Source organism: Cariama cristata, unplaced genomic scaffold (assembly GCF_000690535.1).
Source record: "Cariama cristata isolate BGI_N322 unplaced genomic scaffold, ASM69053v1 scaffold29466, whole genome shotgun sequence".
Lineage (NCBI taxonomy): Eukaryota > Metazoa > Chordata > Aves > Cariamiformes > Cariamidae > Cariama > Cariama cristata.
Genome location: NW_009622031.1, coordinates 15,729 through 31,887, shown reverse-complemented (window position 1 = coordinate 31,887; position 16,159 = coordinate 15,729). Strand labels below are relative to the sequence as shown.

The following is a 16,159-nucleotide window of genomic DNA, read 5'->3' as shown; positions in this document are numbered from 1 at the left end:
GCCGGCCCAGCCTTAAACGGTGACAATGGACAAGTATGATCTAGCTGTTCCTTTGTCTTCTTAGAGGTGTTGTCACGAATTCACTGAGGGACGTGCACACACATACACACACCAGAAAATGTGGCTAGTTGCAGATAGATAGGGAAAAACAGTGAAAGCAAAAGATAGTGGATTGACAGTGTACTTGGCAGAAAAAGTAACCAGAAGTACGAAACTAAAAACCCAAAAATTCTATATTTTACTTATTTATAGTCATCTCCTGGCTGTACTATAGTTTGTATATGACCTTGGATAAATGATCTAATTCCTTTGTACTTCAATACTCTAACTAAAACCCAACATACTTTATTTGCCTTTTAAACTGTGAAGTGTCTTTTATTATATAAAAATCCAGTACAAGGCAAAAACCAGACCCAGCCTTTATCAATGTGTACAAAAATGAGACAAGGTGTTTAAAACATAAGTGTAGCAATGAAAAATAAAATAATGTCAGTTTTTATGTACTTAGTAGCTGGGTTTTGGGGTTATAATTCTACCTCCATATTTCCAGTAAACTACCGTAGCTGGTTTTCACCTAGTTATATTCTCTTTCTACTGTGAAACTTCAGCATTTAGGTTGCCTCTGCTTTTGGCCCACTGATCATGCAGCAGGATACATTAAATGAGACATTAGCAGAATGAAGGAAGAATGGTTCCAGTATTTTAGGATGAATTTTGAAGAAAAAAATTTTCTGGGAAAAAAATCTTGCAAACTTAATAGTGAACATATGGTACTAGTGAACAGGTCCCAGGCTGCAGATCCATTGAGCACAAATCAGTTGCAAGTCTCTGTTATAGAGCTGCGGCTCTTTAATTCAGGCAGTAACGTTTTATGATCCATTCTGTCAACAGGAATTCCAGCACCTTTAAGTTGCTCAAGTTCAGAGCTTGCTTATATACCATAAACTGCAAATAATTTTGATGATAATTGTGTATGTGAGGTTAGTATTGGGCCACATTATAAGCATGTGGAACACATAGAAAATACATAAAATATAGCATTAATATAATACTGTGACTATATTACATTATTTATTTGTCAATTTTATATTAATGTTCGATTTTTTTTTTTTTGCATCTGTCTCAACAGATGCTTATGGGAGCTTTGAAAAAAAAAATTAGATTCTCAAAAGTTCCACTGAAGGATAAGTATTCGCTAAAATAAATTTATTTTGCCCTATGTCATCTATTCTCTCTGTTTATTGTTGCCTTTGCAGACAGGTTTTTTCATTTGATAATTTTCTTTGCTGTAACACTGAACTTTTTTGCCTTTGTTTTTTTTTTGGCTCTGCAGTTCTGTGCAACACTTGGAACCACACCTTGCTGCTCCTTTGACAAACTGTTAGAACTGGGTCCTGTTTGTAAGTCTTTGCTGCTACTTTCTAAAATTGCAGATACCAGTTTAAGCCATGCTGAGTCATTTCCAGGGCATTGTGCAGCGTCAGTGTCCAAATTCAATAAGGCGACTTATAAGTGAGACCTTCAGTTACAATTTTCTTTCTAATACTAGGTCAAGCAGCAAGCTTGAATTCTCAAACTGTTAAAGAGTATAGAACACGTTGCCTCAAGGTGGGTTTTTTTTTGGTGGGGGTATATTTTTGAACACTGTCAGTTAAAAATTACAGTAAGTGCTTCAGTTTGTAACATTTTTCTTCAAGCCCTTCTACCCACAAGCGCATCTAGAGCAATGGTGAAGATCAGGGAAAAGCTGAACTCTAATTCTCCTCTGCACCAAGTGCTTTGTTTCTATCTGGTTCTAACGACTATAAAAAGCAGGGAAATATGCACAAAAAATCCACACCTATTCTCCTTAATCCTTCCTCTCCCTTCCCCGATTTCCTTCCTCTTGCAAGAAAACAGGACAAGTGTCAGGGTGTTTAATACAGTGACTGAGTCATGGACTCTTCGTAAGTATTTCTGTGTTATGGTCTGTTGTGTCAAACTTTGATCTGCAGCAAGACTTGGTCAAAAGTGCACACTTGCTGGCTGATGAAAATGCAACAGAAGTGCACCGCATCTATTCAAGTGTACATTTAGAATGGAAACTTACATCTATATGCAATTGCAAGCAGCCTCATAGTAACACAGCTAGATTTGATGTTCTGTTAATTTATTCAGGTGGGGCTTAAAATATTTGGCGTTTATGTGGTGGTGACTTGCTCTGTGAGGTTTCCTGCCCTTCAGCACAAGCCCCAGAGACTCAGTTTCTCCCAACCCTCCTTTCTAAAAAGGTTTCTAGTAGTCTGCTTAGCAGCTAGAGATTATTTTGCTGTTCAGGTTATACCGATAAGCCTGACCTAATAAAATAGTGACACCAATACTTTTAGGTATCACAACTAATAATGTGTGTTTCACCAGTTGCTCTCAATGATTTCCTATTTGTGCAGCGGAAACCAGCAGGATTGTGCACTACTCAAATCATAAGTCTCATGCTAGCAGTAGTCCCATGAAATAAGGGCAGTGGTTCAAACCAAGTGTATTTAAAAATAAATAATCAGTTGAACTTTGAACATATTTTCAAATAAACCTAAGTTGTGAATGTTATGAATAATATTTTATTAGCTTTTTCCAGACATTTATGCAAAAAGAAAATGTAGTTTGCAAGAATGCAAATTCCAGCACGAACTTGGTGCCCAGTTGCAGATCTGAATGGATATACCTCTGTATGTGGAAATAACCATCAGAATTATTTGGTGACCAGTGTAAAGATGTTATGTGGGGTTCAGTCATCAACTCATAGACCAGAATTGTTACCATGTGCATTAATACAGGTGATCTATAGCAGGGCGTGAATACTAAATTACAGAGAATATAAGAGGCTCATATGCTAAAATATTTCGGCAGAAACCATTCGGTGACTAATCAAAACTAGCACTTTCTTAACCTTTCAATGCTTGCTCTTGCGTAAGTGTCTCAGTCCTTGAGATAAAGTTTGCTGCACATAGTTCTAAAGCGTGCGCATGCACATATATCAATATGTAAAAAATACTGTTTAGAAACGTGCGTTTGAGATTCATGAGTTAGAAGTGGGAAGCACAGCTGAAACTCTAGCTCCTCTTGCTAAAGTAGATAGTTTAATACCATAGAAATTATAAGTACATCTATAGATTCATCTTTTTAAGGTATATTTTATAATGTTCTTAAAATCATGTAATGTTTTATGTTGCTTAATAATAATAAGATAAACCTAGACATGTAAGAACTCTGTTCCCGTAGACGTGGGGAGGAAGAAGAATATGTTATGTATATATCTATATGTATTACTGAAAACCCAGGTGGTAGAAGCATTTAATCTCTTAATTTAATTTTAAATTGGGAAAATAATAACATCAAAGAAAAATCTCTTAGGCACTTGGTTTCATGCAAATTAATAGGGCTTTTTAGTCTGCTGTTTGATTTATTTCCCCTTCAATTACTTTCTTTTTTTTTTAGGTAATAAGGAAAATATCTGGATGCATATTGATGCAGCCTATGCTGGGAGTGCATTCATCTGCCCTGAATTCAGGCATCTTTTAAATGGAGTGGAGGTGAATGAAGTATTTCTTCTCTGACAGCCTGCTAAAACCTTGCTTTTCCACAGAATTTGTATATTTCTTATGCATTCAATGTTAAGGGCTCTTCTAGCATATCTGAGTATGCTGCACTTCAGTTTGCACTACAAATCCCTGTATATCCTTTTACATTGCTTATGTTTATATAATTTTACTGATTTATTCTGGGAGTGTGCAAGTTACCACAGTATGTAAAAGTTTGTCATTCAGAGTAGTAGTGAATCAACAAAATGTCTTACAAAATAGAAAATAGGATTTTTTTCCTGAATATCCAAAAAGGCATGTTTATAACACCCTGATTCTACATTACACAAAAAAGAAAAGAAAAACAAAGAAGCTCAACAAATTAATGAGCTCATTATGTCTGTTTTTTTGCTTACATCCTGAAAGTCATATAGGATACAGCCAGTAGCTGTATCTCAAACAGACAGGGTTTAATAACCAAGAGAGCTAAATGAAATATTCCCCCAACAGCACTCCTGTTCCTTTTTCAACCCCTCACTGAGCTACTTGCCATTCAGTTGCTTAGATAAGAATACTTCAATTTCCTGCTGCTCCCCTCAGACAGTCAGATAAGTCCTTGTCTACCACGTCAGTGGAGAAAATATTACTGTTTGGTAAAGCCAGAAGTTTAAATACAGCACTGATAGGTAGTGACTAATGAAGAAGAGGAGGGAAAACCCCCTCACAAATAAAGCATTTCTTTCTGTCTCTTTTTTATCAGCATATGAAGCTTGTTGTAATTTCCTGTGGGGGAATATTTTTTAAATTATTGTTATTGATTCCTAAAGGAAATGAAACAGCATCCCTTGTCTGGGCCAGCATTTGTCGTAGGGTAAATATTTAACAACCATGAATAGGTTTCCTGCCTTACATAGTACAGGGAGATAGCTAGATAGATGTATAGATAGACAGACAGACAGACAATCTTTTATGAGAGCAATCATTAATTGTTTACAAGTGACAGGGAAGGTTATGACAAGCAAATGAGAACAGAAAAGTGCTATATGGGGTAGTCAGACCCTGATGCTGCCAGGTCCCCCATCTCTCTTTTTTAAGGCTGATGGCTTCTGCCTTTGTTAAAACACAAAACATGGATGAAGCCTTTCCCACATGATGTCTGTCTTACCTATCTGGGTTTCCTCTGATGCCACGCCTAAACATATGTCAAGTAAAATGGGCCTGTTATATGATTTATATAAATATGTATTGTGAGTGCTTATTCTGTGTTGTTTTTTCTTTTGACTTAGATGAAAAAATGACTTCTACTAAAAAAAAAATACCCTGGCAGTAAAAAAAAAGTAATTTCCTGGCCAGTTGTAATTTTATGAATGAATGTGATATGCAGATTCTAAACTAAATATATTGTACGTCTCTCTATAGGAATATTGTGTGTATATGTTTAACATTCTTAGAAACAGAAAGCTTAGTGAATTGATATTGGAAATTGGGAAATGCACACAGTGGATGTTCCTGAGTATGCAGATTTTTTTTTTGGTTTACACTGAGGTATATACTTTTCCATAACATATGTATCTAAAAAGTATAATTGTTAGCAAATGCTCAAAATATTGATAATAACAATAGCCTAGCTGCACACCTAACCTGAATTCCATCCCCAAAATAAATTAAGATTTAACTACAATAGTTATTAAGTAAGGTGACATCAGCATGAACATTATCTATAAAGACTCAATTCAGGAATTCATTCATAGTTAAGGTGTACTCAGACAATTTGACAAAGCTGTATCATTAGCACATGGATCCTTTTCTCTTTCATAATTCTGTATTTTATTTATCCATTCTCAGTTTGCAGATTCATTTAACTTTAATCCTCACAAATGGCTCCTAGTGAATTTTGACTGCTCTGCTATGTGGTAAGTATTACAGTAAAAGGAAACATTACAAGAGAGAAAAATCACATATTAAATTAGTCTGCCTTTCTAGCAGTAGACATTTATTTACATTTCTCTATTGAAACGAGGAGTTCTGGATAGCTTTAACTCTTGTAAATTATTTACAAAATTCACTCTTTCATTTAATCCAAGTTTCAAAAAAGCAAAATTTAGAAATAGGCTTGAGCTCTGTATTATGTTCCAGAGAGACAGAAAAATCCTGAAAAGTCTGCAGATTCCTACTTGCTCCATTTTGAGACTGTTTAAAACATAAATAAAAAAACTTCATGTAAGGATGTTAACGCAATGAACAGCATGCTAAAGAGAGCTATTTCTTCTTTTCCATAAAATTTCTTTTTGTTTGAGCCTTGATTCTTTCAAAAGCCTTTCTAAAAATGCTTGGGATTTAGCTGATGAAAAGCAGCTGATTTCAAAAAGAACTTCTTATGCAATTTTGTTCTGATTTTCAATTTCCCCAGATGACAGCAGAGACAACATTTTGATATAAAAAGATGCCAAAGTAGAAACCCATAGACATACTTTGAAACAAAGCAAAGTATCATAGCAGTAATAATAGCAGTAATAAAAACATTCCATAAGTGGTGATCCTGTTGTGTCCCAAACTGGAATCTCCAGAACCTAGTGTCTACCAGCATCATGGCTAATGATAATTATTAGCAAAACAGCTATTGAGTAAATGCAGGCTATTTATCAAAATAAATGAAAACATTCATTTCCATTAGAATAGAACAAAATGAAAAAAAGAAGGAAAACCTGAATGTTAAAAAGAAGACTCTAAAACATCATCCAGAAAAGGGTCACCTTATTTAAAAGAGGAATAAATGTGAGACAGCGATCACTCAGTTGCCTTTGGTTAACCTTTAGCTCTTTTAATATCCTCAGCAAAGCTGACTTTTCCACAAATATGTAGATTATTTGGACCATATATTACATTTTTTACTTCAGTAGTTTTCCTGACGTAGGCACTTCAAATATTCCAAGATATTATGGGTTTTTTTCTTCTTTTCCTTAGAGTAAATGGCTTACATTTTGATCCTGATTCATCCAGTAGTGGCAGTGATTAACCCAGGACTCCAGTTTATAAGTACCTCAATAACTAGCTGTCTCTCTGAATGTATGGAAATAGGAAGACAATGAAACTCCTTTGCTAGTTTCTCCCATCTTTTTCTCATCACTCAAAGACATTGTTAACAAAGCAGCCACTCAGAAATGACACAATACACCATCATTCTCTTTAATGTTTGTAGGACGATTGGAGGCCAGAGTCTAGTCCCTACCAGTTTAATTTCTCATTAATTCTGCTTTCCCCAAAAACCCTGTGGAACTATGTTAAAAGTGTTTTACTTGGCTTTCCAGGAAAACAAGGTATATACAATCACACTGTCTGTCAGTTTATGTTCCTATCTCAGGTGATTTTAGCTTCTTCCTAGCAAAGGCTAGACTTTAGACTTTGGGAAGTATTTTTCTCCATTTTGTTTCTTGCTTTTTTTGGATAAGCCATTGCACAAAATGCTTGTTGTCGTAGGTAGGAAGATTCCATTTCAAGGAATCTCAAGAGACCTTGCAACATGTCTCCTTACTCAAAGTGAAATCTTCACAACTATAGCCATTCAGGCTTCATTCCAGCAAGGCATTTATGTATAGGTGTTATTCATGTAATAAAGAATGAAGTATACATTTAAAGTTAAACTTTCTGACTTGAAGCCAAACCCATCGTCCAACTACTTCTAAGGCCCATGTCCAGAATTCACCTCTCTTCAACTGTAACCCTGCCTGAAAAGGTGAAATGTAATAATAAAGGATGAAGGAACCTGGTGAGAAAAAGTAATTGTGAAGGATACATAGTCCTCTTAGGATCCATGGGAAGTATTAAGCATGGTATTGTAATAATATGGAAAGAGTTCAATAAACAGTGAACACCATTTCAGAATCAAATTAGCCTGATTTCCATTGACGGACAGGCATCTAAATCACTCGGGCTCCTCAGCACTTTCCCCGATAAACACTCCCATTTCTTTTCCCTGCAAGTTGATTAAGATAATCTAGCCATTAGATCTGTAATGTAATTATTTAACTACTTAGTGCAATATGTAGCACTGATGTCATTTGGGATTTGGAGGCAATTTCATTCTAAACTTTTGTAAAACATTCTCAGACTTCTCGATGTACAGAAAAAAGCAGTCAATTTCCTATAAAAGGAATTTAATATAGCCACTCCAAGAGGGGTATATTTTCCATATTCAAATGTTAGGGTCCTTTAGACACTTTACCTTGGAACTACCAGTCAGTTTTACCTGATTTGTTTAATTGGTACTCTGGAATATTATAAAATAGGAAGAAGTGTCTTCTTTCAGAGAGAGTGAAAATAATCTTGCAAAATCTTAGCATTTTTGCTTTTCTATTTCTGTTTTTGGGGTTTAAGTGTTAACTTTTGATTGGGAAGGTTGTTTTAGTATTTGGAAGGAAAGTGCTTACAGGAAATGCTTATCTGTAGATGGAAGTGAAATTTTCCTGTTGGCTTATAACATGAAGTCACCTTCTTGGTTATTGTATCTGTCATTTAAAATGGACAGAATAGAGTGAGACTGTTAAAAGCTGCAGATATGCAATCCAAGAAAGTAACTTTTCACAGATTTTCACTACTTTATTCACCAGGACTTTTGTTGTGCATTTTGTATTATGAGTACTTAATATGTGAATCTATGCCACTCAAGCTAGATCTTAGTAGGTCTATTAGCATAGCATCAAGCCTTAAAAAAATTCTAGTTTATCAATGACATTTTTGAAATATATATTCACGATCCTTCAGTCAACCAGGGGCATTTGCAAAGAAAGTTAAGAACACCGCTTCTGTCCATTACCAGACCACACAAGCACTTAATGCAAAGAAGTTTAAAGACCTGGATTGAAACCTAGATATGGTGTATAGAGGTGCAGGTCAACTGGTCATATACATTGATGTCCAGGCTTTGGATTTATTTTAGTAATCCTTTTAGATAGTTTTTCATGGTTGCCAGAGTAAGACCTGTGAAGTCCCCAGATGGAACAGGCACCATCTTTTAAAAAAGCAGTAGCATCATCAATGAAATACAAGATGACGGCATTTTTATATCTTGTAAGCTAGATGTTCCTGCAGAATAGTTATCTCTTCCATTGTTTAGCACAGCATATTACAGGAGAAGAAATTAAGCTCTCGCACGACAACTAATGATATTGCTTGTAACTTGGGTTAGTTGCATACAGAATGAGCTACTGAAACATGAATATATCAAAGTAGTCAAACATATCAAATAAACTACAGTAGAACAACTTAGGGTTTGTTAAAAATTTTTACCCTAATTAAACCTGCTTTCAGTTAATAGTTTCTTCCTTCTATCCACAGGACATTTCCAGCACACAAATAGGTTATTAATTGTTTTTACTGAAAGCATTCTGAGTATTCTGAATATCTTTCACTATTTTTCATGTGCATATGCTTACTTATCTTCAGCTATGTACTTTCCATACCTGAAGGCAAATACTTAACCATTAACCTTGGTACTTTCCTGACCATTAGTGAGAGGAAGCTTTTTGGTTTGTTTGAATAAGATGTTTTATGAGCACAGTCTAGGTGTGGATGAGAGTGGGAGTACATACTGGCCTGTACATTTATACATACACACTAAAGCACTGGAAATTAGATTTTTACTTAGAAATTTACAGTTTTACACTATAACATTAAAACCAGAAAAAAATTGATGCACAGAAAATAATAAAATGTTTGGACTTTTGTAATTTAGAGTGTCCCAGTGTTGACATAATTGTTGCTTACTTTGTAATATATTTATAGGCCTAATATAGTGATGTAGCAGTCTTTCCCTTTTTGATTCATGATTTCTTCTTCTTCTGCCTCTAAAAACTCCAAATTTTGTGGAGGTGAGTCAGTCTTAGACATAGAGTGAAGTATAAACCAGGAAAATCTTATTACCCCCTGGTGAAACATAGCTTGTTCTCTCTAGCAGGGACACCTTGGCTTTTGAACCTCAGTCCAGTCGCACTACCCACTAGCTGGCAAAAGTAAGGTGTGCTTCTCAGCTTGACGTTGTGCTGTAGTATGTCTGTCAGGAATTGTATATTGGATCCAGCCAAGGGCAGGGTGGTACAAGAGGGAAGCCTGACTCTGGACTGGCTGGCTTGTCCCTACCAGTGGTGGCTGCTGCCACCACCACAGCGCGGAGAGACAGTGGCCAGCATCCACAAATCCCCACCGTGGCTGTGCATGGTGTCTAGGAAGCCACAGCTCCACCCACACAGCTTTGTACTGCAGTAATTTCATGGCAACTTCTGTTGACTGCAAACATTAACATTGCTTCAGCTAGTCTCACATTCTGGTGTGAGTGTCTACCACCATAAAAAGATCCTCTGTGTCTGTTTCTTGTCTGTTTTTAAATATGCAGTCATGCAGTCATTTGCTGAGCCTTACACTTAGCTACTTGTAAGTACAGTACTGATATGGCTGTGAAAAAGCACTGAAAATGGCACAGGCTGTGCTGAGGAAATACGCCAGTTTAAACACATTCAATTTGTCTTCACTTCTTCTGGAAATTTAATTCCTTAAATTTTAATTCTTAAATTTCTCAATTTGATTTCTTTCTTTTTTATACAGGGTGAAAAAAAGGTCAGATTTAACAGGTGCCTTTAAATTAGAGCCTCTTTACCTGCAGCATCACCATCAGGAGTCTGGTAATTTTATAATTAAATGAGATTATTGTTATTGTTTTGTTTCCACACTGATATTTAATGGGAAAAAAAAGGACTTAAGATGAAAACTGACATTCTTAAAACTACGAAAGTTGTTTAGGAACCTATTTCCATTTTCAGAGTGCCTTAGGGAGTTAAACTTATTAAAGTGCAAACACATGTCTAGTGAGATTTTAGTTAGTATAAAAAGCAATTGAGGGAAAGCCATTTTATAAAGCATTGTATTAATACTTTTGAATTGGGATTTCCCCAGCTCCAGACTTACTAATGACTCTTTGTAAGAGTGGTGAGGAAATTCTTAATGATCTTTTGGCAGTCAGATAAACATGTTATTTGGTACTGAGTTCCTTAACCTGCCTTCTCCAGCATATCTTTCTCCAGAATGGTTTCAAGATCTGATTTGTTTTTAGAGTTTCTAAAGTCTGTGACCTTTCTTCTTGGCTATTCATGCAAGCTCTGATTCAAATTTTAAAAACCCCATGTCAGGAGAAAACACTCGCTGAAACCGCAAAGAAGGGGTGAGCTGTGTTTGCTATCTGTGCTCTATTTTGAGTGATATCTATCTGGGACATTATCCTGTTGTTCTCATGTTCTTACATTGATTGTAGAGAAGGCAGTAAGTGCAGGCTATCCATCTTGTACAAAACGCTCACGAAAGCTCTTCACAAAATGCTCACAAAGAACTTACAAATCTTAGGCCCTGAACAAAGCTCCTTAATGGATTAGTGCTGCTCCTTGCACATACCTAGCAACTGCAGAGTGTCATTTGCCATCCTGAAGCCTATTTTTACATATTCAGTTATTAACTGATTAATTGTGAAGAAGATCAGAGCAGTGCAGTGTCAACATGTGGTGCAAGTTCCCTCATAATTTTCTCAAGGAGGTGAATCACATGTGGATGTTCATACCATTTACTCTATCTCTTATTTTTCCTGGAATTGCTGGTGCTGATCTGTGTTCAGAATTGTATCCTGAGTACTTTTATATTCTCTCTGTTATGGCTATGAACTCATTGACATTTAAATTCATACCATCCAGAATTCCACCATTCACTAAAAAGCCGTAGGAAAAATAGATTCCTGTGCCTTAATCCTGAACTGGCAGAAATTTTGCATTTTATTCCTTTTCTACATTTCCAAGCAATGCAACTATAGAACAGTGCAATAAACAGGGAAATGCAGTAACTCTGGAGCTGAGGTTCACCCTCCAAAGGCTAGAATTGTTAAGAAAAAAAAAATACTGTTTTTTTTCCCTTTTAAATAAAAAAATACAAGTTATAGCAAATACGCTTAAGTCACTAGCTTTTAGTTAACATACGTGAAAAATATTTCTCTTCAGGAGAAAAAAATCCAACCTTAACTAAAATGAAAATATGTTCTTACAACTGACAGTGCTGATACAAGAACCTTAGGTCTTCCCCAGGTTAAATAACACCAGAAGAAAATCAAACCTTTCTTAAAACTAGGTGCTTTCAGTAAGGCCACCTAGTTGACCTGAAAACTTTATCTCCCCAGTTGGATAATAAGTTGTTCAGCCTTCGTCTTGCCTTCAGAAGCTGTGATAGCATGTTATGCGATCTGGACATAATGATTTCAAAGAGATCAGCTGATTACTAGCAGTCTAGTGATGCTAAATTTTTCTATGCTCTATTCCCATTTGATATCAATTTTCCAAAGAGCTGGACAACATTTTTAAAATGCAAATGCCTCTAGTTAAACTGTTAAATCCAATCCACACTTGTGCCTTCAATAAAGATAGTCAAATTTGCAAAGGTGCTAGGTTGTTACAGTCCCTATTGATCCCTGTGTGATTCATGGGATGTCAGCACTGCTGGAAATATGACTTGTCTAATGGAGGGTCTTATTTTCGGAGTATGTCTCATGTCTGAGAATTCCCATCATAGTTTACAAGGCAAATGAAGTAGCATTTTTGAATTCACTCATCTCTCACTCAAGAATTTAAATGAGCGGAAAAATATCTCTATCTGTGAGCAATTGCTCTTAATAACCATATGGCAATTATGTGTGCCCCCAAGGGGAAAGTCTTTATTTTGTCATTAATTATAATTTTATGTGATCTGCATCATCACACCAGGAAGATTATACTAGCTTGCCTGGCAACCCAGGATATAGGTCAAATCCTAATGGCAATGTTAGAAGAATGCAGCTTTATACTCTATTGTGAACACCACATATGCTCCCACAATGCACTTCCTCATGGTTAAATACAGATGTAAGACTAAGGCTTGTAATCAAGGACTAAGCATTGATTGCATTCTGCTTCACAGCTTGTGAAAGGCGTTGTTGTGGATCATTAGACATAGCCCCTTACAGGAGCGTAGGATTATTTATCTTATCACCAGTTGCTTTACTCCCTTTACTACCAGTCTTGCAGCTATCAAACAAAAATGGCTGCTACAATGCAGAAGAATATGAATGTTATCAAATTACCTTGTTACTGAGCTGAGTCAACCATGTTAATTTTCTGAAGTCCAAGAACGGGTTAATCATTGTTGGTGTGGTTTTTTTTTTTTTGTTTTTTTTTTTTTTTTTTTTTATCTGGAAAATAACCTATTAACAGGTTAAGGAACCAAAGTGCTCTATGTTGCAGGGAGGTAGGACCACATTTTTTTCTATGTTTTGGCTGCATAGATGAGAGAATGTTGGCAAGAGAGCTTGTAACACAGGAAACACAATCTTTTTTTTTTTTTTAACTCCTAGAAAACATATAGGCTGAGAATTATGTACATGACGTAGACTGGTCAAATTCAGAAGCTACAGTTCTATATAGTACCTTGCTGTTCACAATTCTAGGAGCACTTAGACAGCACTTTCCTATGGAATTTAAGTACATATTTTCCTCTGAAGCTTATACTTCACTGCAGAGTAATAAAGCAGAATAAGAAAGCTAAGCAGATGCTTCCACATTTTCCTAAAGAAGTGCTTTATATTTTACGTCAGTTTAATTTCTGTCACTGGCTTACTGCAAGTAATCCAGTTTCATGTTACAGTTTCCTTTACTGTGAAATCAGTTTAATTACTTGATTCAAAGAAAAGGTAGATGTATCTTGACTCTGTGTGCTTATATAAAAGATAACTAATAACACCCGCTACTTGCCTCCCTGGACTGCTTTGTGGCTTGGTCAATCTGTGTTTGTAAGGGGCTTTCACTACATCAAATGAAAAGCCATAAAAAAATTCAGAATACTGTTCTCCAAGCAGGATGAGGTCAATTCTGAGTCAAATTTTCCAGTCACTTATTAGACATGCTGAAGAATTAACACAAGTATAAAAAGCAGTTAGAAGTGGATTATTTTAAAAAGTGTTACCAGTTCACTAGCGTAAAGGTGATGACATTTCACAGCAGAGAATGAGTGATGAAGTGAGTTTGGGAATTCTGAAACTGTTTGAAACAAAATTAATAATAGTCATTTTGTTTACTACTTCTTTGCCTTACAAGAAGAAAATATACATAGTATTTACTCCATCATCTCCACAGTATCTGCAGTATAACAGAAAGGAAAATTGTGTTTCTTCACCTGTAAACTGTTTAATTTGTTAGTCGTATATTCTGACTAGCTGAGGAATGAAACTTATTACAAGCACCTTCATTTAGCATGCTGCCAAGTATTCTACTAGATATTTAGTGGTCCTGTTGACACTGATGATGCTGAAGTTTGTAGCAAACATAAAGGATAGCTAAGATACAGCTTTTTCAGTAACATTAGAATGATTGAAGTCTTTGACTGTTGTGATGAAGCAATGTGAACATTTTCTCTTTAACTTCCAGGCCTTGTAACAGATTATCGGGTAAGTAGAGCATCAATGCAATAACTAATACTATTACTCATATATACTGATATTTTCAGGACTTTGATTTTCCATTATTCTCATAAACCTCAAAACCTTATATTTCTTTCCAGGAAGGAAGCAGCTTGCTAAATTTTTAACGTTCCTCAAGCTGAAACTTTAAAATCAATTTTTTGGGAAAAAAAAAAATAAATTTAAAGGCAGAAATTGTCTTGCATGTGCAATATCTCAAGGTTTAGGCAGTAGAAAGAAATGTCCTAAAGATCTTTTTTCCTTAACATAGTGAATAATAAATTGAAAAAAATGCATATGTGTTTTACTCTTTAACCAAAAGAAACACTGTTGTTTTGAAATGGAAAATGGGCCTGTCATTGTAGATGCCAGCCCCACAACTGTAAACAAGCCAATGTAGATGAGCTTCTAAGATACTTATTTTTCTAAAGCCTTTGAGGAGAATTCAGGATGCATAAAGAAAATTTTATTTGCCTTGTGACCCTTCCATTCTGACACCAACCTCCTTTTCAAACTTTAATTAAAAATATTGAGTATTAAAACAGACACAGCATGGCATTAACCAGGAATAGAAATTTCTACTATTATTTGACCCACCTCTAGCAACTGCCTGTAGGATATGGCAATGTGGTATGCCTCAAAATCCTTGCAGAATGTACAGTTTCTGCAGTATCACTGCAACGGTGACTTCTAACGTGAGTGCCCTCCCTTCTCCCTGGCTTGCAGCACTGGCAAATCCCCCTGGGCAGGAGGTTCCGCTCCCTGAAGCTCTGGTTCGTGCTGAGGATGTACGGGGTCAGGGGACTGCAGGAACACATCCGCAAGGTGACCAGAATTTGCTTTCTTGGGTAACCTGTGGTGGGATGGCAAGGGAAAATGAGCTGGCTACCTATCTGCTTTCCATGAGTTCTGTACACATCAGAAAGCACAGGCAACAACTTTCAGACAGCTCAGTTCAATAGGGGTGCTGCTTGTTTGCCCCATGTAGTGTCACAATTTCATATCATGACAGGATCAAAACTGTCATCCATTTCGTGTTGATCTTTAGGGAAGAGAAGTCTAGGAATTTGGATTTTCTACAATATGGGACCATAGTTCCTTCTCAAATTAAGCCAGAGCATATCCATGGTTTTATTGCAGAAAAAAATGTTTATTCATTACTTCTTTATTTTATTAATGTACATGCATTGATAGCATGTTTAGATTATGATTAAGGGATACAGTAACTTATTGGGTATGTCTACCTCTGCTGCTTCTTTGTTTCCTGTTTAAAATACATATTTTTTTAAAAAAAAGAATGTGCATAATTTACAGTTTGTTAACATTGTTATGAATAAGTGCTAAATTAATTCTTGATGTAAAAAGAAGGGGTTTTTAACCACTAAAACCCACATCCGGCACCAGTCTAAATTATATACTTCCTCTGTATCAGTAAAGTCAAATTCAAGCATACCTTTCATCTTTATGAAGTTCAGGGAAGCTTCTAGTGAGGGGAGATCCATGACTTGGCTCTAAATATTTACAAAAATATCCATTAGCTAAGGGTCTGGTCTAGTATACCAAACTCCCTGCAGGCACACATTCATTTCTATCATAGTACTAAACAGATTAATTTCTAAGAAAGGCTTTTTCCACTGTTGTAAAACCACTGCATAAGGAAGGCTCTTTCAATTTGGAAAGGTTCTGGGATGGAGGATACCCTCTTTGCTTCTCATTTTTATCACACTATAATTTTCAACTGACTCTACAAATATCAGAATTAGATTTTTATCCTTAATGAGGCTTTCAGAAATAAATTTTGACAACAGTGGCAATCCTGATGTTCTGTCATCCTTGTGGCAATCATCTGATACATCTCCTTCTGATGAAAAATTGATACAAGGTTTGTTACCACTTTACTAGGCTACTGTTACAGTTTCTCGTGGCATTCTCTCTCAGGTTAGATTTCTGGCTACTGCAATTATTTCCATATAATGCCAAGTTTTTAGGTAGGGCTAAATCTTTCACTGGGAAAACAGAGGGTTGGAAGGCTCATATCAATTGCACAGCCTTTTATCAGGCTGGTTTCCACGGGTCAATATTTACATTCAAC

At 36.0% G+C, this 16,159-nt stretch overlaps 1 protein-coding gene across 1 annotated transcript in view; it reads left to right on the top strand.

Annotated features, from left to right (window-relative positions):
- Nucleotides 1-1,333: 1,333 nt before the first annotated feature.
- The window catches only part of DDC (dopa decarboxylase (aromatic L-amino acid decarboxylase)), a gene marked incomplete at its 5' end in the record, with an annotated part of 26,513 nt that continues 11,687 nt past the window's right edge, over nt 1,334-16,159 (top strand). The window contains 6 exons of the mRNA XM_009702197.1: nt 1,334-1,400; nt 3,472-3,566; nt 5,400-5,467; nt 10,152-10,228; nt 14,036-14,055; nt 14,794-14,892. Of these exons, the coding sequence (XP_009700499.1) occupies nt 1,334-1,400; nt 3,472-3,566; nt 5,400-5,467; nt 10,152-10,228; nt 14,036-14,055; nt 14,794-14,892 (426 nt within the window). The remainder of the gene's footprint in view (nt 1,401-3,471; nt 3,567-5,399; nt 5,468-10,151; nt 10,229-14,035; nt 14,056-14,793; nt 14,893-16,159) is intronic.